This window comes from Arctopsyche grandis, chromosome 13 (assembly GCF_051622035.1).
Source record: "Arctopsyche grandis isolate Sample6627 chromosome 13, ASM5162203v2, whole genome shotgun sequence".
NCBI classification, from domain to species: Eukaryota; Metazoa; Arthropoda; class Insecta; order Trichoptera; family Hydropsychidae; genus Arctopsyche; species Arctopsyche grandis.
Window position 1 is genome coordinate 6,488,106 of NC_135367.1, and position 27,626 is coordinate 6,515,731.

General features: G+C 33.7%; 2 protein-coding genes across 6 annotated transcripts in view; both read right to left on the reverse strand.

Moving 5' to 3' along the window:
- The window catches only part of LOC143921341 (uncharacterized), a 658,293-nt gene that overhangs the window by 601,216 nt on the left and 29,451 nt on the right, over positions 1 to 27,626 (reverse strand). The window lies entirely within an intron of this gene.
- The window catches only part of kkv (hyaluronan synthase-like protein kkv), a 55,457-nt gene that overhangs the window by 6,131 nt on the left and 21,700 nt on the right, over positions 1 to 27,626 (reverse strand). For 2 of the 5 annotated variants that reach the window (XM_077444909.1, XM_077444907.1), the window contains exons 1-13: positions 24,988 to 25,192; positions 18,998 to 19,110; positions 3,302 to 3,546; positions 2,706 to 3,200; positions 2,431 to 2,630; positions 2,035 to 2,353; positions 1,737 to 1,957; positions 1,549 to 1,664; positions 1,324 to 1,475; positions 949 to 1,211; positions 660 to 870; positions 387 to 587; positions 64 to 290 (exon numbers count right to left, since the gene is read on the reverse strand). In XM_077444909.1, coding sequence (XP_077301035.1) covers positions 64 to 290; positions 387 to 587; positions 660 to 870; positions 949 to 1,211; positions 1,324 to 1,475; positions 1,549 to 1,664; positions 1,737 to 1,957; positions 2,035 to 2,353; positions 2,431 to 2,630; positions 2,706 to 3,200; positions 3,302 to 3,546; positions 18,998 to 19,092 — 2,745 coding nt within the window. In that variant the 5' untranslated portion in view covers positions 19,093 to 19,110; positions 24,988 to 25,192. Of the gene's footprint in view, positions 1 to 63; positions 291 to 386; positions 588 to 659; positions 871 to 948; positions 1,212 to 1,323; positions 1,476 to 1,548; positions 1,665 to 1,736; positions 1,958 to 2,034; positions 2,354 to 2,430; positions 2,631 to 2,705; positions 3,201 to 3,301; positions 3,547 to 18,997; positions 19,111 to 24,987; positions 25,193 to 27,626 lie in introns of those variants that run through there. The other 3 variants (XM_077444908.1, XM_077444906.1, XM_077444905.1) reach the window with 2 other exon arrangements.

A 27,626-nucleotide genomic window follows, 5' to 3' on the forward strand; every position in this document is an offset into this window, starting at 1 on the left:
TTAGATTTTGTATTGATTTCATTGAAATTTTAATTTAAAAAAATAAGTTGAAAAAATATATACCAAGTATGAAATGTAGGGCATTGAAATGTTGTCGTTAATCTTGACCGTCCTTTTATAATCCATGAGCAGATCGAAAATATTAGCCATAGTTGAGGGTACCCATCTTCTTCTCTGATTGTAGAATTCATTGAAACCTTCAGGACAGTGAGTGTAAGCATCGGAAGCGGCTGAATATTCTACACGATAGCCTCTTTGAAGAATCAACGTACACAGCCATCTATCTTCGCCTGTTTTAAATTATAAATGCAAACATTCTTAAATCGAATAAAGCTATTTCGTAGATGTACACACATATATGTATGTAAAATTAAATTATATTTTACCCTGATCGTATTGCACGTAATGTCTAGCTTCGTCTGATTTTGTAGTATACTTTCTCATGACATTGTCATCCATCAAAGCTTTAGCTCTGAACAAGGAGAAGCATCCAGGACTACACAATACACAGCCGATCATATGTTCAGTTGCCTTTTGCAGCCAATGGCCAATAGCGTATTCGAACATTTGATACCACACCATAGGACCTGACATCAAATAAAATTATTTTCAAACAATATTATAAGCAAATAATGATATAAACTTTTATGTATATGCACCTGAACCAATAGGATGAATACGTCCACATGCTGCACCCAAGTTCTTATTTTTCTTCATCAAATCTATCAAAAGCTGCACAGCATGAGGTCGGAAATCAATATCACCATCCAAAGTCAAGAGGAATGTATTTTCTGCCATCACTTCTTTTCGATCAACAGATATAGGGAGTTCCATAAGTCTATGACCCAACAGATAGTACATGTACATCACCTGCAATGATTACACAAGAACAATAGACTATATTCTTTCAAATTGTATGTTCAATATTACAATGAAAATTCGACATACTTGAGACCATCTCTTTCTGTGTCTAATCTTGGAATTGTCTTTCAAATGACAGATCATCTTAGTTTTTCCAGGCAGTATCCATTCCAACCTTCCACCGTACGGTGCTGGAAATTTTTTCGGAGGTCTAATTCTTATATGCGTTTGGTGAACTTCAGAAGCTGCTTCGTCGATCGTGCCAACTAGTCGTTTTACGAACATGTTTACTTGGAAATCGTCTTTGCTGTGGTCTGACACTTCAAAGCCGTCGTCAAGGAAGATGTGAGCTATAACAAAAAACAACTTTAATCAAAGTACATATATATATAAAAACTAATATGCGAAGTGTAGCAATTAAGCCGAGTACGCATTGATGATTCAATATAATTAAGATCTCACTTTCAAATTCATAATAATCTGGATCAACAACGCGCAAATACTTTTGTGCAATACGTCTTGCGCACTGATCTTCATCAAGCCGGAAAATTGACTTCAAGAACTCTATCATTTCTTCTTTAGTCTCGTGCCACATAGTAGCGCATGCATATATTCTATCAAAGAAAAAGAAATACAATTTTCAAGTTAAAATAATATAATAATGACAGATTTAAGTCTGATATATACCTGGTGATGTGATCTGATGATTTAACGGTTTTAGGAGTTGAATTTGAACCATCCGTTTGTACTGATATCGTTTCGTAGTATTCGTCACCCTTTTCCTTCTCTATTTCAGCCAAATCCTTCAAAATTACATTGAATTAAAATCACTTCCTTTTAATGTTTAATGTCCTTTATATATAAAGTATACTGACCTCGGTCTTTACATCAGTTTGATCATCACATCGTCTATTTAATCCCAACGATTGATCTATAAGCAGTGAGCTATACATAGGAATGACAAACAGTTTTTCGGTAGACGCCAATCTTTCACATTTTGGTGTCCAAATGTGTAAAGTGATCCATGTTTGGGACAGAAGCCAAAGCAGCCACATCCAAGACATCTCCTTAGATATGAACGCGTTCAAATTGTACACTAAAATATATTATCAATTTTTTTTAAATGAAATTCTATATATTGAACAATTTAGATGTTTAACTTAGGAAGCCTACCTCCAGGGCTTTCAAAGAACAAGTAATCCGGTATCGTATCGTGAAAGTAGCACGGATCTCCGTTTCTGATACCACAAGCGGCGATCAAGAACGAAATAGTAACTGGAATAGTTAGATTGACGGGAAAAGCGTAGCTGAAACCTTGGATCAATATTTTGCAAGCAAATTTTCCGAAAATGTAGCATAGATATGCGGCCAAAATTTGTATAAGTAGCACGTATACGGCAGTGTTGTAAAGAGCTATCACTTCTACTTTATCTCCTGTTTTTGTAATATCGGCTAGATCAGGTGCTACGGAGCCTCCCGACGCTGTTCTGATCTGCAAACAAATTAGCAATATGTTTGTCAAAAAATTATATAATAATCTAAATAAAGTTTCAATGAACAAAATGCTACCTCTTCTACTTCAATGGAGTGTTCACCGAAACCACTTTCAAATAGTGTAAAGAATTCCCCGACATCTTCTCCTTGAATTTGCAAAATGAGAAGTATGGAACACAAGAACGCTATCATCTTCCAGATCGATACGAAAATGTATATGAAGTATCTTGTATAGTTCAATTCTTCCTTGACTCGGTTCAATATTTTCATGAAACCTAAAAATTAAATAATTTATTTAGTTAGTATGTTAAGATGTGTCTATTTGGGATACTTCAGATTGCGAAGCTCACCCCATGGACTGAATTTGGATACGTAGTTCTCCCACCATCCCAAAGATATCAAAACAGAAGCTACAGGAATCAACCACAACGAAGGCTTTCCTTCGAGCAAAGGCCAAACGATAAAACCGGTAATTTGAGCAGCAATTGCAACCAGGTCAACGATCATTTTTACAAATCTTTTGGATTCCTTTTGACTTCTAGACAACAACCTTAAAACAGCCGGAAAGAAACACATGCAGTTCGTCAACATGGCTCCTTTCACCACGTCCAAATCCGGAAGCACCACATAGAATAAAATGGCTAATCCTATCGTTTGCAATGTTTCAATTATGAACACGAGTAAGAAGTGAGAAAATGCAGGCTTTTTCCAACTTTTGAAGAAGCATATCCTTATCGAACGGATCAAAGCGCCGATTTCCGGTACAAGGAACGCGAAAAATATACACCACATCCATGCGACCCTCTCTTGCGGTGGAATAGTAGCGATGAATTGCTTGTCTCTTCCTGTCATTGGAATAATTAATAATTAATTATTAATAATTGGATAAATAAGCAGCGAGATAAAAATAGATGTAATCGTACAAAAATGCAAGTATATTACGTACCCAATTGTTTGTTGCAATATTGTATCTGTTTATCTTTCTTCAATTGTGAGGTCATGAATAATAATGTTCCTTTGGCGATAACACCTCCGGCGAGGACTATAATAAAGGTCAATATGTATGCTAGGACTTTGCAAATTTTGACAGTGAATTCTAGGCATTTCTGACTGGCCATAGAACCACTGTCCTGCTTGATAGGTGGATCTCTGAAGACGTCCCATCCTTTCGTCTCTTGGACTGTCCTCTGACTGCAAACAAAAATTTTACGATTATTCATACAATTTCGACTGAATACATACAAGCTCATAGATATAATGAAAATTAAAATTTTTGATTAATTGTTTAACTGACTTCTACGAAAGAAAGGCATTCATTATTCAATAGCGTCTTCAAAAAGCGAACGTTTAGCAATTTTTTGTGGTTTCTTTTACAAGTTTGAATTAAATTCCATTAGCTGTGTTATGTATATGATTTTGTCACGCCCCACTTGCGCAAAATTTCGTAGTAAGAAAGTATAAATTGCACAGAAGTAAAACGTTACGCTATAGCGTGTCCAGAATTGCACTTCAACCATTCAATGGATTCAAACTTCACGAAAAAAATAATGTGCGACCGACACACAACTTTCATATAATACTATTTATTTACAAAATTTGCTTTCAATTCGAATTCAATCCATAAATAATTTATATATGTAGCTGAATCGAAAGAGATTACAATAAGGTCACTAGGAAGATTACTTCACTTCACTCAAAATTAAACAAAGAGAATATTTAACATAATTATACATACATAAAATGATAACTAAAAAGAAAACTAAAATATAGAAAGAAATGAAGAATTATAAAAACCCTTTAACCCTTTGAATGCTGACCAACGCCGATTGGCATTTTGCTGACAAGTCCATGGGCCTGCAAAACGCCGATAGACGTTGTTTGATTTGATTTTTAAATGCTTTTTATTATTACGAAATTATGTTCACAATACATCTTATATCTATTTTAATAGCTACTGATCTACTGATCATTTTCTATTTTACAATTTTAATTTAATTTGGTTAGTAATCACAGTATTATATTATTCTAATGTTAATCTAAAGCATAATAGGAAAAAGAGCTCAAAAACCTATTTAAATTTAGACGTTGTAAATTTTGCATGTAAACAAGACTCGCTTACACCGGAATTTGTAACTATAGCAGAATTACCCGATGGAAATTCCTAACTGCTGAGTATTTTAGATTGTGACTTGGAATTTAGATTGTAAGCACTACATTTTAACAACAATGAAGAAGATGGAACTAGTTTTGGAAACATACATTCATTAACTGACTTATTTTGTATATTTTATATTGTTGCAAGATATATTAGAGAGTCTAAACACACCTTTACAAAACTCGAAATCCTCGACGGTAGTTATTCAGGGTAGTGATCTAGGGTTTGTTTAGATTGGCTACAATTTTATCACTTACTATCTATTGGATTTCTAAATAATTCTAGTTGGAAATGTTGGCGAAATTTTCAGCGTGGCGGGATTTCAACAAAAAAGACGTTAGCACTCAAAGGGTTATGTTTAAAAAAGACATCTATGTATGTAGCTTGTTTTTAAAAATATTAAGGTTTTCAGAAATTACTACATAGTTGGCAAGGCTTACTTATTACAAACTTTGACCACTCTTTTTAAAAAAAGGAATCTCTAATCAATTTGTTCGCTTTGTTCGATTTTGTTCGAATCTGAGACTCTGACCTCTAAGATAAATAGTGTCATTCAACATAAAGAAGTTGGACATAGGACAATTGTAATGATTATTTAATATTTTAAAGACTTTAATTAATACTATATGTAAGATTTTAGCTTAAAATAAGTGCCATCGTTACAAAACAGTCACCGCGTATATCGCATAGTATTCAAAACTTGAACTAACACCACAAACAAACTCAAAAACCAAACATCGAATATGATAAAGTGCCACTTCCGCCTAGAGAAAATTTTCCACGAATTTTCCTCAACTCTCGAACAAAGCGTACTCCCATTTTATCGAATCTCGGACTTTGTAGGTATACACAGTTGCATCATCACTCTTGATATTGCCACCACTTCTCAGACCACAATCAGATTTGTACCTATATATGCTGCAATACTGTTGAGTTCCCAGGCTGTACAGCGAGTAATTGTTATTGTTGTTGCCATTGTAAATGTTCTTTTGGTCGTTCGTATCGTACACGGCTTGCTCGGGATCTTTCTCGGGCTCGCCGGTTTGAAATTCGACCATTTTTGACATTCGACTTTAGACCTCGAGGTGCTCAAACTCGCGGAACTCACTCATAATGGTACACAATCGAACATAACACGGCACTTATCGAGATACTAGTTACACGAAAGTTAGAGTATGGCTTAAAACAATCAACACAATATTAAAACAAATTAATTTAATGATGATTTGTTGCTTTTACTCATCGCTATGTATGGTTTAGAGTCGTCATTTGCACAGTTGACACAGTTGGCGTGAGCTTTTCGAACTTTTCACACGTCTAACATTAATCACGTTGAGAGCCGTTTATTATCGATCGGTCTCGCTTATTTTCTATTATGTAAATTTTGAAATTCTGAACACTTGAATTATTCGATGGTGAGTTAACGGCACCGGTGCACAATCGGCACTGATGATTACGGTCGGACAATGTTGCGGAGACGCTCCACACACCTCTTGTGAAATTATCCGACCACCACTAATTACATTACACGGAAAGGCAAGTGTGTGTTTGTATGCGAGTGTGTGTGCAAGTAAAAAGAAAGTTTTCATTTTTCTCCTTGGGCGGTTGCCGCCAAGCGAACGCTTTTCAAACTTTTCCGATGGTTGAACCTCGGCTAGACTATGCGCAAGCTTTCCGCGCGAATTTTCCGGTTTGACATCCAATTTGGGTACATATAAATTAATTGTAATCATTTATACTTTACTTAAGAGTGTCTTCTTATAATATACGTACATACATTTGCATATAATTGAAGTCATGTATAACTAATAGCCATCGAAACAGAAAAGAGTCATTTATACGAGTACAGCTCAAGCCGAAAACAGCAATACGAAAAATATTCATAGTTTCATTCTATATGGATGTTACAGTTGAAGTGTATCTTCCCATCGTAATATATCTTGAATAGTTAGAATATATTCCATCTAACCTGGTACCAACTACCGTTATAGTTGAAGTGTATTTTCAGTTGTAATATATTTTGAGTAGTTGGAATATATTCCGCTTAACCCACGTAAGTTGATTCATATGGCGTATTGCATTTCAACTGGTCAAAATATATTACAACTGAAAATACACTTCAACTATAATTTAGATTAGAACCAGATTAGATGGAGAGGTTTTCGTGAAAACGTCATTCTACTAGTAAATTGAGTTGGAAAGTCACATTTTTGTTTTGAACACATTCTTAGATACGGTATTCATTACTTTTATTCGTAATATCTAGCAAATATTAACGCATCATTGAATTCTAAAGCATTCGTAAAACATCAGAGCTGTCTAAAGTCAACTTTTATATTACGCCTAGCGCACATTGTTGAAAGTGTATTCGTACTTGTAGAGATATAATTTACTAATTAATTTGTATTCGAATAAGAACGATCTGAAACGCTAATTGGAATATATTACAAATGAAAATACACTTCAACTGTTACATGGAAATATTCATATGTATCATATATGTATAGGTATGTTACCGACACGATCTATTCATATTATACAGCAGTACAATTTACTTACTTACTTAATTTAATATCACCGAAACATATCAAGCAGAATTGTAGAAATATTCACACACGATGTTGCACTCTTAGTGGCGAGTGCACCCGTACTGGCGAAAGTATTGCCATTTGCATATGAATATTGTCAAAAATTTCATATTGTCACAATATTGAATCGACGCAAGCAATATTGCGCCATATCGTAGCAAAATGTAGCAAAATGCTCCTGCATAACCTTCACCAGAAAACTATGTCCAGTTGACTTTCCTCATTCAATCAACGGACATAGACTCACAAGGGTATCGGAAATTAGGGATTTGGGAGTCTTTTTAAACTCTGATCTATCCTTTAGTAAACATATTGACAATGTTGTAGCTCGAGCGTCGAAGGCCCTCGGGTTCGTCATCCGGTCCTCCAAATGCTTTACTTCTATTAAATCATACGAAATACTATATTGTGCATACGTAAGAAGTATTGTTGAGTTTGCATCCCAAGTTTGGAACCCAGAGTACTCTGGTGCAAGAGACAGATTGGAGCGCATTCAGAAGAGATTCTTGAGGTACGTCAGTAGCCGTTTTGGATTAACCTATACTTCCTATGAAGATGCTTGTAGGTGTCAGCATCTACTTCCTCTTGTCAAAAGAAGGGAGATAGCTGACATCTCAACAATTTTGAACATCCTTAACGGCTCGATCGACTGTCCTCAATTATTGAGCAGACTATCATTGCGTGTACCAAATAGAATGACTAGATGTAATGAGCTCCTTTACATACCTAATACTTTTTCTAATTATGGAAGAAGCTCATTCATCTGGCGTGCAAGCTCTACCGTCAACACACTAATTTTAACAATTTCTATGTTTGACTTATTTAATATTAATGCTATACAAGCTAGAGTAATTATTGCAAATTTGTTTTTCGATGATTAATTTTAATGAAAATTTACGATTGTGATTATGAATTTTTATTTTGATGTATTTATTTTGTCTTTTTGTTTTTTGTTATATATTATATTTTTTTATTATTTCATAATTTTTATCATATTATTATTCTTATTATTTTGATATTTTTATTATACTGTTATTTCTATTTTTTTTCTTTTTTTGTTTTCTTTAACTATCTTACTCTATTATCATTTTTGTTACTTATTTTAAATGTTTGAGCTTTTCTTTTTATTACCTATATGTGAAAACTATTAATGGTTTACTTAACATAATTATATTTTTTTTACTATCAATCTATGTAACTTAATAAACTGTAAATTTTCCAAATAAATAAATAATAAATAAATATCGTCATGCTCTGTAATGTATGTATATGTAAGCCAACTTTGCATTGCACTCGTCCAAAATGAGCATGATCGTGCCGAAAACGGGCGGTGCTGTATAGTATGAATAAAAGTTGTGCCGAACTGTTTACGTGCAGTGCTGGATAATATATAATATGTAAACGGACCTTTAAAAGTACTATTTTCTTCAGATAATAGCAAATAAATTTTGAACTGATATAAATTTAACTTTTTAAAATACTATTTTTTTAATCTTGATAATATGAGTGACGTCCTTGTCGATATTTATATGTTTTTGTAACAAATCCGTCGAAATATCGAGGCTGAATTTTTTCATGATCACAAAACTTCAGGTATTGATACTGCATACATGAATTTATAGGCAAAGTAGGAAATAATATGTTAAGATGGTTTTTTAAATAAATAGTATAAAATATCCCTACGAAAATTAAAACACTATGAGACTATTATAAATACAATGAATTTTATACTTTATATATGAAGTATGTATTTATAGTAAATGTAAAGTCAAGGAGTCTTTTTATAATAAGTAGGTATAAAACAAAGGTTTATCCTTAAGTAAAAATCAATGATTATGAATAACAATTGACGAAGTTGATATTTACACGTTCATTGTATTTAAATGTTATACTCATGTGTTTCCCACAGTTTTAGAATATCTAATTTGGAGTAAGCAATACGTTTTGGTCACTAGTTAACTACATATATGGAAATGTGCTACAGAAGAATATTTTTACGTGCGGAATGGTTTAATTACTGAAGTTTCATTTAATTAAAAATAATCAAAATGTATACATATGTTTAGAAATAGCTGATACAGTTTTTACTCGCAATGAGAAGGTGTACATACATTTAAATCAGTCACATGTTGCAAAAGGCAATATATTATTACTTAGCATGTAACAGGTTAATGACTTATCAATAAATCAGTCACGTATTTAGCAATTCATCGATGCAAAAGGTAGTTGAATCTTCACTATGGAAAATGGATTAACGCACGCAACCGGGCGAGGAGAATTGCACGTTGTTATTTATTATTAGAATGTTCTAGTAGTGCGTTTTTACCTGTCGGTTTTTAGCGTCAAAAGTGAAATCAGAAGTACCGTTTTAACACTTCCAAAAAAAAAATAATAGGAAGAAAAAACGAAAGAAATTAATTCAGCACACAAATGTCGTTAATGTGACGTCGCGGGCGTTCGTGTTTCGTTTTCGCTTCTTTTTTGTCAATATTTGTAGTAGAGATTGTACAAAAAACATACACCAAACATTCTAACGAATGTGTGAGTAATATTTATGTCAGAAAGGTGCTATTCGTGCCGTGGATCGGTGCGTGATTTATGTCCAACGCTATATGTATGTTGCCTATAGCTCGAACGATGTGCAATCGATCATGACATAATTTAATCATTCCTCGTTATAAAATACTATATATAAAAACGGACTGTCGCTAAATATATTTGTATATTTGTATATTTGTATATTTGTATGTGACGGACGATCAACCATCAACCAGTATGGGGAACAAAATTTTTTTTTTTCATATTTTTCATTTTTTTCATATTTTTCATTTTTTTCATTTTTTCAGTTTTTTCATTTTTTTCATTTTTTCAGTTTTTTCATTTTTTTCAGTTTTTTCATTTTTTTCATTTTTTTCATTTTTTTCATTTTTTCAGTTTTTTCATTTTTTCAGTTTTTTCATTTTTTTTATTTTTTCAGTTTTTTCATTTTTTTCATTTTTTTCATTTTTTCAGTTTTTTCATTTTTTTCATTTTTTCAGTTTTTTCATTTTTTTCATTTTTTCATTTTTTTCATTTTTTTCATTTTTTCAGTTTTTTCATTTTTTTCATTTTTTCAGTTTTTTCATTTTTTTCATTTTTTCAGTTTTTTCATTTTTTTCATTTTTTCAGTTTTTTCATTTTTTTCATTTTTTCAGTTTTTTCATTTTTTTCATTTTTTCAGTTTTTTCATTTTTTTCATTTTTTCAGTTTTTTCATTTTTTTCATTTTTTCAGTTTTTTCATTTTTTCATTTTTGCATCGGGGCGCTGGGGGCGAAGCCCTCGGGATGCCGAAGGCATCGGGGGCGCTGGGGGCGAAGCCCCCAGGGTGCCGAAGGCATCCGGGGTGCTGGGGGCGCCGGAGGCGTCGGCGGCGCTGGGGGCGAAGCCCCCGGGGTGCCGAAGGCATCGGGGCGCTGGGGGCGAAGCCCCCGGGATGCCGAAGGCATCGGGGGCGCTGGGGGCGAAGCCCCCGGGGTGCCGAAGGCATCGGGGACGCTGGGGGCGAAGCCCCCGGGGTGCCGAAGGCATCGGGGGGGCTGGGGGCGCCGGAGGCGTCGGCGGCGCTGGGGGCGAAGCCCCCGGGGTGCCGAAGGCATCGGGGGTGCTGGGGGCGCCGGAGGCGTCGGCGGCGCTGGGGGCGAAGCCCCCGGGGTGCCGAAGGCGTCGGGGGCGAAGCCCCCGGGGTGCCGAAGGCGTCGGGGGCGAAGCCCCCGGGGTGCCGAAGGCGTCGGGGGCGCCGGAGGCGCCGGCGGCGCTGGGGCCGAAGGCCCCGGAGCGACGGAGGCATCGGGGGCAAAGGCGTCAGGAGGTCGGCGATGCACAAAACGTAGTTCGTAATTCGTAATCACTTCGTAATTCGTGCATCAATTTCTTTCCGAAACCAGTCGATTCAATATCTTTAACTTTATTTTTATTCGAGTTTCAATTCCTTTTCGAAACCACCCGTTGAAATCAACGGGTCCAACACTAGTATATAATAAACTCATAGAAGTTTACAAATTATGATATAATACAATAATTAGAATCAACATTTATAACAATAAGTAATAAATTATTTAATAAATTAATATCGAAACTTTTCACGACTGAAATAGAAATACAATTTTCGACCGTCAATTTGTAAGTATTTTTATTCACACCTTTAAATCTAATTTACAACCCAAACCTTACATATGTAAGTATGTAAGGTTTGGGTGGTAGAATCCGTGAATATCGACGACGATATCGATATTGATTTCGATTCCGTTTTCGATTTCGATACCGTTTTCGATTTCGGTTCCGTTTCCGGATTACTTTTTCAGTACCAGTTCCGGATTCTTTTTTCATTTCCGGATCCGGAATCCTTTTTCAGTTCCGGTTCTGGATTCCTTTTTCAGGTTCGGTTCTGGATTTATTTTTCAGTTTCGGATCCCGATTCCATTTTCAGTTCCGGATAAGGATTATTTTTTCAGTTCCAGTCCCCTTACATATAAAAAAACCTAACGTTGTGTATGTAATTCATTTTTGTTTGGCTGTCGTTAAATATTATTCTATTTCGATTCAAATAATCATGTATCATAATCATAAGCTATGTTTAAGTAGTTCATATTACAAATACCGAGCGAAGCCGGGTAAAACCGCTAGTAAGCTATAAAATAGCATTTCGCATACAAAAATTTGTTGTTTGGTGTAATAAAGTTATGTAATTTTCTTGTGAATACAAAATTCGTCGCGCTCGATAGATTGCAATCAGATTGCGACAAACGCAAACTGTAACAAAAACATATGAAAAACTGGCGAAGATTAATCGAAAATTCGGATCATAAATCGTAGGTGAAGCAAAACGCTAGATGCAATTGCACTGTGCAACATACATACATATGAACATGAATGCATTTGAAATGGCGTAGGCGAAAGGTGGACAAACGGGTCGTAAAGAACAGATCATGGACACGCGCCAAATGGCAAATACTTGACCACATCTCGTTTTCCAGGTACTTAGACTAACTATACAGACACATTAATTTTAATTTTGAACTTGCACGCCTAGGGTGTGCAGCATTCCACGCCATATTGTCCAGCGTGGATTGTGTCCACAAATCTTCGGTGAGCTGTTCGAAATCCGGTTGAAGTCAGCTTTTAGTATCGTGGCGTGTCGTGACAATAATCTCGATACTCATTTCGAGAAAATGTAACTTTATTTCGACACGATCCTTATGTAAGCAAGGCTTCGGTTTTGAGTGGGTGAAAAGCGTGTTCTCGCTGCAGGCAGTCTACCGCAATCTTATTATGCATTTACATACATTTCGAGACAAACTACCTAATCCCTTACGTAGGAATTGATTGCATATTATGATTAAACATACATATATATTATATAGTACTCGTATTTTCATTATTAAATGTAATAAACACCATCTATCAATTCAAAATAAAAATAAAAAATGGATCGATTCAATTGTTTAAATAAATTAATTTGCATGAAAGTTAAAGCGCCAATCGGCAGCAGCGATGTAATTTAAAACTAATTTTGACGTAACATTTCATACATGAAAATATGGAAGCGAAATTTAATTTTTATTATAAACGCTGGATGCACAATAAAACTAAGCCGATTACAAGTTTTATTTTCGCATCGATCATTTTTTGTGGGAAATTTAATATTTTTTAAGCGACACAAACAAAACGCCAGTCGTGAGAATCGGGTCGAACTTTCGCAATGTTTTCGGTTATTATTATATGTAAAAAATTAAGTTTTTATACGGTAACGTAGACAATTTTACTTAAAAATTAATATAATATATCATTTTTATCTAGTACAAAATTCGTTCTTTAATCGATTTGTAAAAATTATTACATACAAATCTAAGCAAAGACACTTACCAATATAGTATAAAATTATTTGAATAGATGTCTCTATACTATTTTACTTTAAATAATAATACGTCCATATGTTTGTATGCTTGTTATATTCAAATTTACATCTATAAAATTTAATCTGATAATAATATATTGTCAAATCGTTGGAAAATAACATAAATACTATTGCATATTGTCAAAAAAAAAAAGTTTTCCGAACAAAGTATTAAAACATTATCATTTTAAATTCTCTTGTTTTATTTGATTACTATTTAATAACACGCATTATATTTCGTGTCATCGATTTTCGATTTGACAAACGGATCTGATAGTCAAATAAGTGAGAAAATGTTAATAGACTGAACGGCCTTAGCGGGTGTATTCGTCATATCGTGTGGAAATAATTACATCACGAAACTCGTATTTAAATACGAATTTTATTGCAATCCTCAAATCGCACACAATCGCTTACGCACAATGCCAAAATACAACACTTGCGTGCACATACATTCGTAAATAACCAATTGTAATTAATAATCACGAAGAAAATTTTCAGACCATAACTATCCAAACGCTTCGCAATCATTTCGGAAAACCGTGCATGGCAAACTATGTACATATTTTCAACAAAATGCACTGGATGGTCAGTACCAAGGGATAAAATCGCACACGGAATCACCAACCTTGCGCAAGGTCGACAAACTTTGACTCTCTCCAATGACGAATCTCATTTATTAGATGCTTTTATATAATTTGTATCTTATTGATATGATATCGATTGTAATACAAATTTAAAATGTTTTTAATTACCAATCAGTGATGATTTTATCAATAAAATTTAATCTATATTAAAATACAGGCTGCTGTTATTTTGAATAAAAATTATCACATAAACAGGTTTTTTGATAGCAAACAAGCTATCATTCAATTTTATAATAAGGAATTATTTTATTTTATATCGATTAATCATGCACAGTCGCCTAACAAATTGCTCCAAAGCGACAAATGTGCTCAAAAGATTAGGAACAGAAGAAAAAATACATGAATTACAGAAGAAAAAAGAATACATGACATTAAAAATTCTTACAATAAATAAAAATATAACAGTCAAGTCAATTAAATTAAATAAAATTGTCAACTATTAACTGCTCTAGTTGGTCGCGACCCCCGTAACCGAGGAAGCGGTGCAGCGAATGAAAAGAGATATGACAAATTTCAATGGCACCATCTAGTGAATTCAAGAAACGGAGGCCTTGAGGAATGGGAGAATTAATATATGTCACAGTTCTTGCCAGAGGAATATGAAATAGGGGACGATGGCGGGTCCAGATCAAACTCTCCGGAGCATGAAGGCCAGAATAGATTGGCATGAGATAAAACCTCTAAATATAGAAAACAAGAACTTGATGAGGGCAAAATTCCTCCTATGTTCAAGATAAGTGTAGCTGACCATACCCATGACAAATCTTGAAGGAAATAAATATGGCTAAATCCCATATTGCTCCTTATAAAGAAGCTGGAGAAAACGTCTTTGGATAAGTTCAAGTTTAATAGAATGAGTTCGGCTGAAGGACTCCAGATCATAGAGGCGTACTCCATGATACTTCTCACCAGAGCCTTGTACAGCAGCCTTAGAACAGTGGGATTATGGAAATGTCAGGAATTGCGAAAAACAAACCCTAGCATCCTTGAAACTGAGCTGTAACACACTGAATCAATGTGAAATTTGCAAACGATACAAATTTTTACATACAAATAATATTCCCTTTTGAGACATTCCCACGAATTTCGTATGCGTTTCAAGCTTTTCCGCGAAAAAATGCATGAGGAAAATGCATAAATGCAATTGTCCGAAATACCACCGCGCCCTCGAGCTTTTGTAATCGCCCAAAAAATAATCTTCAGTATTCAGAAGATACGTCGAAAAGATGGCACGTATATTCTTCTTCGCATTTGAATTTCGCTGACGTTTGACTTTTGATATAATATATGCAGTGGCGGACTGGCCATACAAGCGAACATGCCCGATGGCATGTGGGCCCCACTATCTGTTAGAAAATATGGGCCCTCAGTAAAATTAAATAACTTTTTAACTATTTCACGTGTGTAAAAATTTATAGGATATTGCACTTTGGGACCTAAAGTTTGGGTATTTTAACAAAACGAATTTCTTACGATATACACAAACAATTAATACCTGCTTTAACAGCCCAAGGATCGGTTAACTTTTTTTTATTAGGCTCGAAATGTAAGTTTCAACATTTGCGTGGGCCCTTTTGCCGGGCCCATTTCCAACCTTAAGATTATGTATATGTATATACCAATACCTATGTAACCACTACATACTGAAATAAAAATGGGAATAAACAAATTTCTGTGAATAATATAAACTGAATTGCTTAAAACAATTTTGATAGGACGATTCATCATCAACCAGCGATTTAAATTTACTTCATAATAACATTTAATTATACTTCGACGATATAGTAAGATTTAAATACACAATTTTAAACAGTTTCGAAATATAAAATCTATTCCTAATCTAGACACAACCATGTATACAGAAATATAGGATAGGGGTCCCCTCCCCAAAATCCCGATTTTCGATTAACATCAACTGAAAATATTATGCATTTTTTTCAGGGACGTAATAGGGGGGCGCTCGCCTCCCTAAATTAAGGAATAGTGTGAATTTAGAAAATATTATGAATTTAACGATTAATGAGATACTATGGATCTATGAATGCCACTGTATGTTACTTTTGGGTATCTAATATAATAATCGCTGCTATGTGCTTTGAAAAAAAAAAGATTTTATTATTTCGAAACAAGTATATTTTGGTTTTTAAGTGGTATGCCTTGGGTAAAATTCTTAGAAATTGTTCATCCTATGGAGCGAATCGTTAGAAAGGTCCCCTTTACTTTATTTTGTCTCTTAAACAGATGTGTAACGTTTATTTTTCCGAAAGTTCGTATATTTTTTGTTTTCAAGAAAGGTTTTAAATTAATATTTTACTGAATCGGTTAAATCACAAATGATTTTATTTATCCTATTTTATTTTATTTGCAGACGTCCATTCTCTCACAAAACAACGAATGAGATGGATTTAAACTTCATGTGTAACGAATTCGGTCCAAAACAAGTTTTAGTTATTTAATATAAATAATAATAAGTCACACAGAGCCATACACATTTTTCTATATTATGTAAACGTGATCAGCGATCGATTATGAGTTCGAATTTTTGCATGATCTCAAAACTCTTTCTATTGTTATTACGTACATATGTATGTACATAGAAAAAAATTTTCGCCTGCGGCGCTTTTTTCGCTTTTTAGATAATATTTTTTTATAATTATTTTTTCAAAAATAAGCGTATTTTTTTCATATTTTAAAACTCAATAAGGTGTATGCAAAGAATATTTTCAATTTTTATTCCGATATAAACAAGATTTATTGAAAATTTTTCAATTTAACCAATCTTCGATTGTTTTCTACCGAAAGTAAAAGCCGCTTTTATGCCGCATTCTTTTATGATGCATTCTATTTACCTAGGACAAGGGTTAAAACGAAATATACAATGTAATTTATGGATCTATTTTGCTTTTGCTTAAATTTGTTTATTCCCATTTTTGAATTTTTTTTTATCCTTGATTTTTAGCGTGATGGAAAGAAGAAAATTTTGTTATATGGGGGGGGGGGGACAATTTTTTTTAACCCTGGGTGGGCCCCCTTTGACTCCTGGCATGTACTGATTTCAGTCCCAGTCCGCCACTGAATATATGTATTTAAATTTAAATACATAATATTTATACGATAGATAGATCAGAGTGTTACACGCATCGGTCAGTTATAGATAGTTGACTCGGTGGTAAAAAAAAGCGCCATCAAGGTTGACCGGTTCCTTTCTGCAGCATTAACATTTTGTAACTCATTGAACTGCATTCGAATTAATCGTAATAACGCACACTGTGCACAAAACAATATACAGACATGTTCTAGGAAAGGTATAATAATCGGTTTTTTTTTACATACATATTCGTATTCAATTGTTGATACTATCTTACTAACTTTATCGTCCGAACAATGAAAAAGGATTATGGGAAATTTTTGTCGCGTTGATAACAAATAATCGGCTCACTTCAAATACAATATATAAAATCGTTTCGAAATAATTTTTAATTAGTACTCAATGATACACAATATCAATCCTATATCAATCAATCCTATATTTCTTTAGAATTATTCAAAAATTTATACTAAAATATTTTTTGAATATTGTACACATGCTATTGATCTATTTTCAGTTCGAGATCGAAACAACGCCTCTTAGACTAATACGGAACAGCTCAAACAACCTTGATAGCTTTTTCAACCAATGAAAAAATCATCGACTAAAAGTTGTCATATAAAAAATGCACCCATACACGTTTAAAACTAGTTTAAAGTATGTATAAAGATAAAGGTGCACGCTCAAGATTTGTCCTTCACTACTATGAAATGCAATTCGATTTCGTGATCGATAATAATCAGCATACACTCATTGTATTTAAGAAACACTTTTAGCACATTCTTAACCCTTTGAGTGCTGACGTCTTTTCTGTTGAAAAACCGCCACGCTGAACATTTCCAACTAGACTTATTTAGAAATCCAATAGATAGCAGGTATAAAAATTGTAGCCAATTCAAACAAACCCTAGATTACTACCGCCGAAAATTTCGAGTTTTATGAAGGTGTGTTTAGACTCTCTAATATATCTTGCAACAATATAAAATAAACAAAAGAAGTCTATTAATGAATGTATTTTTCCAAAACTAGTTACATCTTCTTCATTGTTGTTAAAATGTAATGCTCACAATCTAAATGCCAAGCCACAATCTAAAATACTCAGCAGTTAGGGATTTCCATCGGGTATTTCTGCTATGGTTGTAAATTCAGAAATTCCAGTGTAAACGAGTCTTTATAAACGTTGACAAACGAATGACACGGATTACAGGACCCATGTTCAATGCATTTCTTTTTCAATGCTACCTTTAAAGGCATACTCAATATACCTCATACCTCAATATACAACGCCTATCGGCGTTTTTCAGGCCTATGGACTTATTAGCAAAACGCCTATCAGCGTTTTTCAGGCCTATGAGCTTGTTTGCAAATCGCCGATCGGCGTTGGTCAGCATTCAAAGGGTTAAAGCTTAACAAAGCAATTCAGTAATACATATGTCTAAAATAAAACGTAATAAAATAGATCAAACCACGGCTCGAATCCTTTTTGTAAAAAATAGTAAAATGAAAAGAGACTTGATCACACTAAAGAGTCGTCTGGTATGTTTGATCATATTTGTTTATTTTTAATATGTTAAATCGTCTGGGAAATTCTATACGAATTGAATCGCTGTTCTAAATATAAACTTGTAGGACGATGGAGTCAATCCATAAAATGGTTTTACAAAGGTAATCAACTTCACTTTATCTTGAGGATGTTTTATTTGTCGATTTATAGGTATCTGAGGTACAATCGCCCATCGAAGACTATTGACATTTGTACACGCAAACACTAAAAATAAAAAGAACTACTATAGGAATTTGCTCGCGAGCCGAAACACCTTGACATTATCGATACAAGTACGAAGCTAATATTGAAACAGAAAAAAATGAATATTTAAGCGCGTTACTATTGTGCCAATTTTTTTACAATCCATCACATACGTACAAGTCGATGTAATACACATATCATCACTCTAATTTTCCCACATTAGCCCAGAGCGATCGCCATCAATCACCGTATATTTGCGAAGGCTAAACGCGTCAGTCGGTTATTTGTTTTTATTAAATTCTCCATTGATTATCGATGATTTGGTTAATCATCTTCTCGCGTACCTGTCGAATGAGCTCCCACGCATACGGATTTTTATTTTCTGATGAGACATCTCTCGAGGTCTGCGTGACATTCACCCATTTTTAACGTGGAGATCGATGATTTTTTTTATATTATAATGCATTGCGCTGATTCAACTCACCTTCCACCGTATATTTCATTTCCGAAAGGTGTAGTTTCGTCATCGGAGTTGTCATCGCTTCCATCGTCTCGGTGCCGAAGCCCGGACGCCGCCATAGCTCCTCACCCAGCGACCTGTAATAAAATGATGATGATCATTTAATAACGCATATACTTAAAAGTTCCATCATACAAACTATTTTAATCATTTAATAATGAATACACTTAAAACTCCCACCATAAAAACTATTTTAATACGAAAATTTCGAATTTGCGACGTTCGTTCACACATAAATTTATTCACTGATTTGCATACGAAAACATTTAAGTTAAAAAAGGCGACGTTTCAAAATGATTTTCATTTAGTATATCGAATTTTTTAACGTACAGGTGATTGATTTAGGGCCTCAAAATGATATAGACCACATTAGGAATTCAATAATAGTGCAGATAAGAATCAGATGTATTTTAATTAGTGTAAATTTATTAATGTACGGAAGCCATGCAATGCTTTCATATTCCAATTTCATTTCTTTCCTTTCATATTTTAATTACATTACATTATTTACAAATATTAAATTATATCAAAAATATTAAGAAAATTATAAATTCAAGAATATAAACAAAATGCCACGATTTGAATTATTAAAATACTAGTTGAAGTGAGACATTTTCATTCTTGTTTTAAGTAAATGAAACTAATTATCAATAATATGCAATTATTATAATTTAATATACCTAATATGAGTTAGTTCGAAGTTCATTAGTACAAATTTCTGTCATACAAAATCAGTATATGTGAATATTGATCGTTTATTAAGTTATATACATATGTATGTTTGTTTTACAGTTCAAGTGTTCACTCCAGTTCGTTCATAAACATACTAGCTTGTTCATACACGAACTATTGATTTTATTATAAGTGCTAAGAATCAAAAGCTATTTTCGAATAGACTCTCCAGGTTTTGACAGCATGAAACTTTTAGCTGTCAAAACTGACAAAAGTATTTAAAATGGAAATCCTATGTAAACTAAATTATTTACAATGTTACTGTAATTCCTGTTTCCGCTACTTTTTTATATATTGCAACTCAGAATACATAGAGGATGAGACAAAATATTGAGAATATTTAAACGTATGCCTAATAGTTTGTGCCTGAGCAAACTATAATAGTTCGTTTTTTCAATTTGTTCTTTTGTGTACACTATAACTGGCCAGATTGGTTCGTGTATGAACAAACTAGTATGCTAATGAACGAACGAAATATACACTTGGACTGTAACATATGTACGTTTAAAATCGAAATGTTAAATTGTAAGATGAATATTACAATGAAGACATTCGGTAATGTATGTAAATAACGTACGTCAAGTCAATCGAAACCGAATTAAAAATAAGCATAATTACATAGAGGATGAGACAAAATATTGAGAATATTTAAACGTATGACTAATAGTTTGTGCCTGAGCAAACTATAATAGTTCGTTTTTCAATTTGTTCTATTGTGTACACTATAACTGGCCAGATTGGTTCGTGTATGAACAAACTAGTATGCTAATGAACGAACGAAATGTACACTTGGACTGTAACATATGTACGTTTAAAATCGAAATGTTAAATTGTAAGATGAATATTACAATGAAGACATTCGGTAATGTATATAAATAACGTACGTCAAGTCAATCGAAACCGAATTAAAAATAAGCATAATTACATAGAGGATGAGACAAAATATTGAGAATATTTAAACGTATGACTAATAGTTTGTGCCTGAGCAAACTATAATAGTTCGTTTTTCAATTTGTTCTATTGTGTACACTATAACTGGCCAGATTGGTTCGTGTATGAACAAACTAGTATGCTAATGAACGAACGAAATGAACACTTGGACTGTAACATATCTATGTACGTTTAAAATCGAAGTGTTAAATTGCAAGATGAATATTACAATGAAGACATTCGGTAATGTATGTAAATAACGTATGTCAAGTCAATCGAAACCGAATTAAAAATAAGCATAAATACATAGAGAATGAGACAATATATTGAGAATATTTAAACGTATGCCTAATAGTTTGTGCCTGAGCAAACTATAATAGTTCGTTTTTCAATTTGTTCTTTTGTGTACACTATAACTGGCCAGATTGGTTCGTGTATGAATAAACTAGTATGCTAATGAACGAACGAAATGTACACTTGGACTGTAACATATGTACGTTTAAAATCGAAATGTTAAATTCTAAGATGAATGAAGAGATTCCGTAATGTATGTAAATAACATATGTCAAGTCAATCGAAACCGAATTAAAAAATAAATAAAACGCAACCATTTAGCGGATCTCAACTAGACGAAAGTGTTACTTTTATAATGAGGCGAGTTTAATATCCGTATCGGGTTCTTGAAAATTGCGGGAAGTCACGGTTAAACCAAGGTTTCAGAGGTCGAATTTGAGGCTAACTACTGCCGAGTGAAAATTGTACACGTCGCAGAAAACGAGTTGACATTTTACTGTATCAGAAATGAGACTCGAGCCGAAGGTCTGAACGTACAAAATGTCAAACGTAATGAGATCACTCGGGAAGTGAAATGTTCGAACCTTCATTTGGCGGCACAAAAAATTGATTTCTTTTCGAAACATTCTAGCGAAACTTTGACACGTTGGCCGTTGTTACGATTTCGCGAAAAGGTTGTCGACCCCTTGTAGTACGGTCGCGTCGCCCCCGCGAAAATCTACAGCCTTGAAAGGAGACTCGAGGGACTGCGGGGGCGCAGGCCTGGTTGGGCCCCCCTCTCCCTTTTCCTACGGACCTCTAACAGCTGTCGACTTGAACGCCGTTAATTTAACCGTGTAAAAAATTGGCGCCATTTTCGAAATCGTAATTGCTCGTAATAACCGGAACGGTATATCTATAAGAAATTAGTGCGATCTTTGATGTTTCATTTTCAAATGGATAATTGTGTGAAAGCGTGTAAAAGATTTTCATTGTGTAACATAATGGTCGATAGTTCGATCGCATTTCCGCAACTTTATTACTCAAAAATATTTTTCATCGACACAAATATACTACTCTAATATCTTCTACATACAAATTTACCTATATATAAGACAGCATATTCATATATTACCCAGTGGTTGCGTTTATATTTAGCACCGAGAGGCTACCGGGTTCGATCCTGTGCTAATATTTCTTTCGGTTTCCGAATGAAGATGAAATCCGTACTTAATGCATTGTCGGAAATGCGTACGTGCGCGCACACATTTTATTATTGTCTACAATATTTTGAGAAAACGATAAATGTAAAACATTATTTGCACACCAAGTCAGGAGCCAGCAGCATAAGTCGGTGGTTGTGTTAATGCTAACCACTGAGAGGTTTCCGGGTTCAAACCCTGGGTTTACATCGATTGAAAAAAAAATATTCGAAAGTATTTCTGTAGTGCTGCTGGTCAGATATGGATATTTGAGACTCCAAGTCGATCGTTTCTTATCAGAGTTTGCCAATTTATCTGATTTCATTGTTGAAACGGTTCCTCCATCAAATTGGCAAAAATCATCCTACCCGCTATGTCATAAATTTCTGAATTTGATTTATATACAATATGTAAAAATGTATGTACAAGTCTAATTCCATAGATGTCTCTATGGATTAATTAATTGTTAATTTCGTGTTCTTCGGCCTTTCAAAATACAGTGATTTATGTTATAAAAATGTTGTAGTGTTTATAATTGATTGTCTAGGAAGGCGCATTAGGGTCTACCTGTTAAGCCTTCCTGGTAATATCGATGTAAAATAAAATAAAGTATTTATTTATCATATTTATCTCTCGCAAATTCGAGTTTATAATCATCTTGAATTTGCTGATATTATAAAATGCTACCCACTCTATGATACTGTAGAATCGTTTATAATTGACCAGGAAAGCATTGGGGTCTACCTGTTAGGCTTTCCTGGTATGAATAAAACAAAAAAAATAAAGAAATTTGTTTGCAAATGTACCGTTTTCAATTGAAAACCATAAAATTTGGTATCCTATTTCATGGCACTGATACAATTTTTGTGAAAAAGTTCAATTTAATTTTTTTAATTAGAACTTATTCATGTCCGAGCAACGCTGGGCAATTCAGCTAGTTGTATAACATTATATACATAGCGGTAAATTTTATTCAATGTCACAAAAGTCGATATATCCTAATAAAAATTTGCATGATTTATTGCAGTGTGAATGTTAATCTTTTACGACCTTATAATAGTCGCATTTTATACAACAAAAATCAATTAACTTTGCGTAGGTGTCGAATCACCATACCTATGCCGTTGTTCGAATTACATACATACATTAGAAACAAATCGAAATAATTTTTGGAAATACCAAATTACGACGATAAGATATCATACGGTAATTTGAACGCAATAACCTGTTGCTTGCGGCTCGCTCAAATGTACAATAGAAATTCAACAAACAACCATTATTTCATTGATAAAACAAATAATACAAGTCCTAAATTATAATAATTTAGATTTTTTCCGGTCCTATGTATGTATGTATCGGCAGTCGCACGTGTTGTATAATAATATTGAATAACAATTTCAATCACAGTAACTGTAAACATTAGCGTTATGTGCACACATTGCGTTCAGTGGGTTATCCAGCGCATATATGTATATACATATGTGTATTAATACATACATACATATATGTATATCGCTTATTGCATATTTAGATTGCAAAAAAAAATACAAATATTTGATTTTTCATCGAAATAACGAGCAATACCTGCCTAGTAACTTTTGAAAATGTGAAAGTAAACATTGAATGTACACAAAGGAAATTCAATCATTGTCTTGCTATATAATGTGGCGTTTTAAGCAAATATTACACTAACTGTAAAAATAGTATTGTTTCGTATAGTACTGATATATACACTTTAATATGCGAGTTCATGGAAAATATTATGAAACAATAGCATCACATTTTGAATGGAATTATGGTAAAAAAAATTAAATGCCTATAATCAAATCTATGAATGTTTCAAAATTGAACGTTTGAATTAAAATAGAAAAATTATTTACTGAAGCTTGCCCTACAGGAGACGACAATGGAATTCAAAAGACACTATCCACAATATCAAGATTCAAAATCCTGACCTTCGAAATTCTATAAAATTCCGATGTCAATTTAACGTCACATCACCTTGTCAAACAAGGAACTAATTTCTTTCACTTTAATCCAACAATGACCTTAGGCTTATATCCCTCATTTTAGAAATGGTGCAATTTTTTTTAAGTCTACAAACCCCAAAAACTCAATTTATAACTGTAAAAAGTGCTTGAGCTAAATGTAATTCAATGTCACAATATGTAGTATTACTTGAGCTAAAATACTTTGTATCAATTAAATTACTACCCTTCTCTCCCAATTCGTGTCCAAAGAACAGAAAGAGTTTTTTTTTTCAAATAAACAATAGCTTCAATTAATACGCAAAATAATTAAATTGGAATTTAATGTATTTATAAGCAGATAAGCTTAGAGTTTGGATAAAATTCAAATGAACTATAACTTTCAACTTTTATGACAGTTGCTTGATTTAGCCCTTTGTTTAGAAGCACACTGTATGTATAAACCTTTCAGATAAAAACTACAAAATTAGAATAAACCATATAAATAAAATGCATAAATGATATATGTATTTTCAATTAAATTGATTCATCGAAAACAGTATCAAGAAAAACTTTTACGCGTGGAAACATTTAACACAATGTCCGCAATATGTATAATATAAATAATCACTAAATGTCAACAGCACTGTACAAACGAATCGCTTGATTCGTAATATGAATAAATTTATGCACAAAAATGTCACTTTTATGTAGAATTATAATACAAATCGGGTTTCACGACTGCTCGAGCGTCGATGTCTCCAAGCTGGTGCATAGAAACAAAACGCACAAAACACTACACATTTCCTCGAAAGAAAAGCTCGGTGTGGATATGTATCGCAGATCTAACCTCTTATCTCCTTCCGTGCATGAAGATAAGAAGAAAAAGGCTCAGTCGAACTGGTAACCGATAGGCATGACAGCCAACGGAGGCCTATGGAGCGTGGTGCCGTTGCGAAGTTCACCTCGGCACTGGTGAGCGTCGTCGGTCTATTTCCTTGATCGCCGTCAACGCACAACCAGTCTCTTGCGCGGACCTCACCGGGTCTACTTTCACTTTCGAGGGTCCCCACCGGTCCCCCCACTTTGCGAGGCTGCCAATCTTTGATACTAATCTGTGCTCGAACAGCAGCTGGCCGACCAGCTCGCATTCTTCCACATTAAAACAATCGAAATCGGTCGATCTAATCCTGCGATCTAAACGTCATGTCCGGCGTAATAGAAAATATATTTAAAAAAATTTGAGATATTAGCTCATCGCTCAGCCGCTTACTACAAACTGTACAATGACCTAAGAGAGGACACTATTAAGAAGTGCAACCACCTCTCATTTACTTTAATGTATACAAAGGTGCGGCTGAAAATGGGCCATTCAATTCTAATGAAATCCTAACATAGACATTGCCAATTTGTCCATGTACGGACACGAGTCTAAAACCTCTGTAGGTATAAATGATTATCTTCTTAGTTTAAGGTTATCTGCTTTAATTTTTATACATATTACTGCTTCAGATTTTAACAAATTGAACGCCAATATCGGACCATGTTCGAAAATAGTACTATTTGACGTAATCTTTAAGTGTACATGATGATTTTTGCACAATTATATGTACTACTTGCTAAACTGAATCATTTTCAATGCACTTTTATTTTCAATCATTTGCTAGCTATATCAATTTTTGGAAATTTTTTTGTTCACTTAGTGTTTCCAATCAACAAAATTAGTCTCAATCATTATATTGAATAATTGCATAAGTTTAAGAAAAAAAAACATAATCCAAAAATTGGTATACCTAGCAAAAGATTGAAAAGAAAGTTGCATTGAAAATTACTCAATTTAGCAAGTAGTAGATATTATTGTTCAAAAATCATCATTTACACTTAAAAATTACGTCAAATAATAATAAATTTATGAAAATATCCAATATAATGATTGAAACTGATCTTGTTAATTGGAAAAACTAATTAAACAAAACAGTTTACAAAAATGGGTATAAATAGCAAAAGATTGAAAATAAAAGTGCATTGAAAATTGAAAGAAAAGTGCATTACGTCAAATAATACTAATTTCGAACACCTTCGGATATTGGTGTTCAATTTGTTAAAACCTAAAGCAGCAATATGTATAAAAACTAATAAATTTTTTGAACAATCAAAAACTAGAGACACATATTTTCAATATAAAATAGATTGTCTATAAAGTATGAGTATTAAATTATAAAATTATTATTAAATCTATAACGTATGAGTACTATTAGAACCGTTTTGAATTATGTTTTGATTCACATCACCATTTTGCTGTTTTTTTTTCTTTTTCAAATGCAAAATTAAACAAATTTTATTACCAAATTTAAACAACTACATACAAAATACCGTAAAAACAATGAAATTAAAATCTAGTTCAATATTCAAATTATTCATTAAAAAAACGTCATGGATCAAGGAAATAAGCAAATTATCATATATTTCAACAATACTTTGCCGCGCTAATTCCACTCATTTTAATTCAAAAACTTAGATTATATTATACATTCCAATGCAAAATATCTGCCCAATTACATTGGGTTATTCACACGAGTAATTATGGTTAATATTGCCCAAACAATTAGTATATATTGCCGTCTAAGACAATTCGAACGTGAGCGATATTCGATTTTTTTTATGACAGCCAAACTAAATGTTATTACAGCGTGTTACAATATGTCGACCTTCAAATGTGACACTCGCTTGGGCGTTTCCTTTCTATTTTTTACAACAAATTTCATTACACACAGATATTTTCCGAACAAAGGTGGTCGCCTTTGCCACGACAGACAAGCCACGCAACACAAAGGCCAATCAAGGTGTTCACGCTTTCGTACAATCTCGCACACCCGGACATCGAAATATGTACATATCTATAATTCAAATGCATATAAATATTCGATTTCGATAAAAACCTATGGGTTCGTTTGATCGAATACGAATTCCGGAAGTGTTTGGTAGCCGAACACATTGCCGGCGATGGACCGTTACACACACACATTGACAACTGTCTCTTTTCGACGGAGGTATCTGTTGCATTTCAATTAGTGGGATTGCGGCGATTCCGTAAGCAAAGCGACAACCCACCGAACTTTCTAGACGAGACAGTTTTATAATATAATAAATTGTATGCGTGTGCCGTGAAAATTTCTTCTGCATCCAAAAAGGTATCGCTCGTGTGTCAAACAGAAAAGTTAATAAAATCTATACACGCCGAGATGTCATTAAAAAAAATTTAATCACTTCGTATGAATGATTCAATGATTAAAACAGTATCAAACATACGTGTATACATGTGTGCACTATCTCTATGGGTCTACGTGACGAGACAGAATGTGAAATGACAGAAAACGCAAATATCGGAAGGCAAAGATCGAAAATCAAAAGATCAAAAAAAAATGGTGCATGGTAAACGGTACATACTCACTTAATTTGCGCAAGCAGGATACAACAGGAACAAGAGGA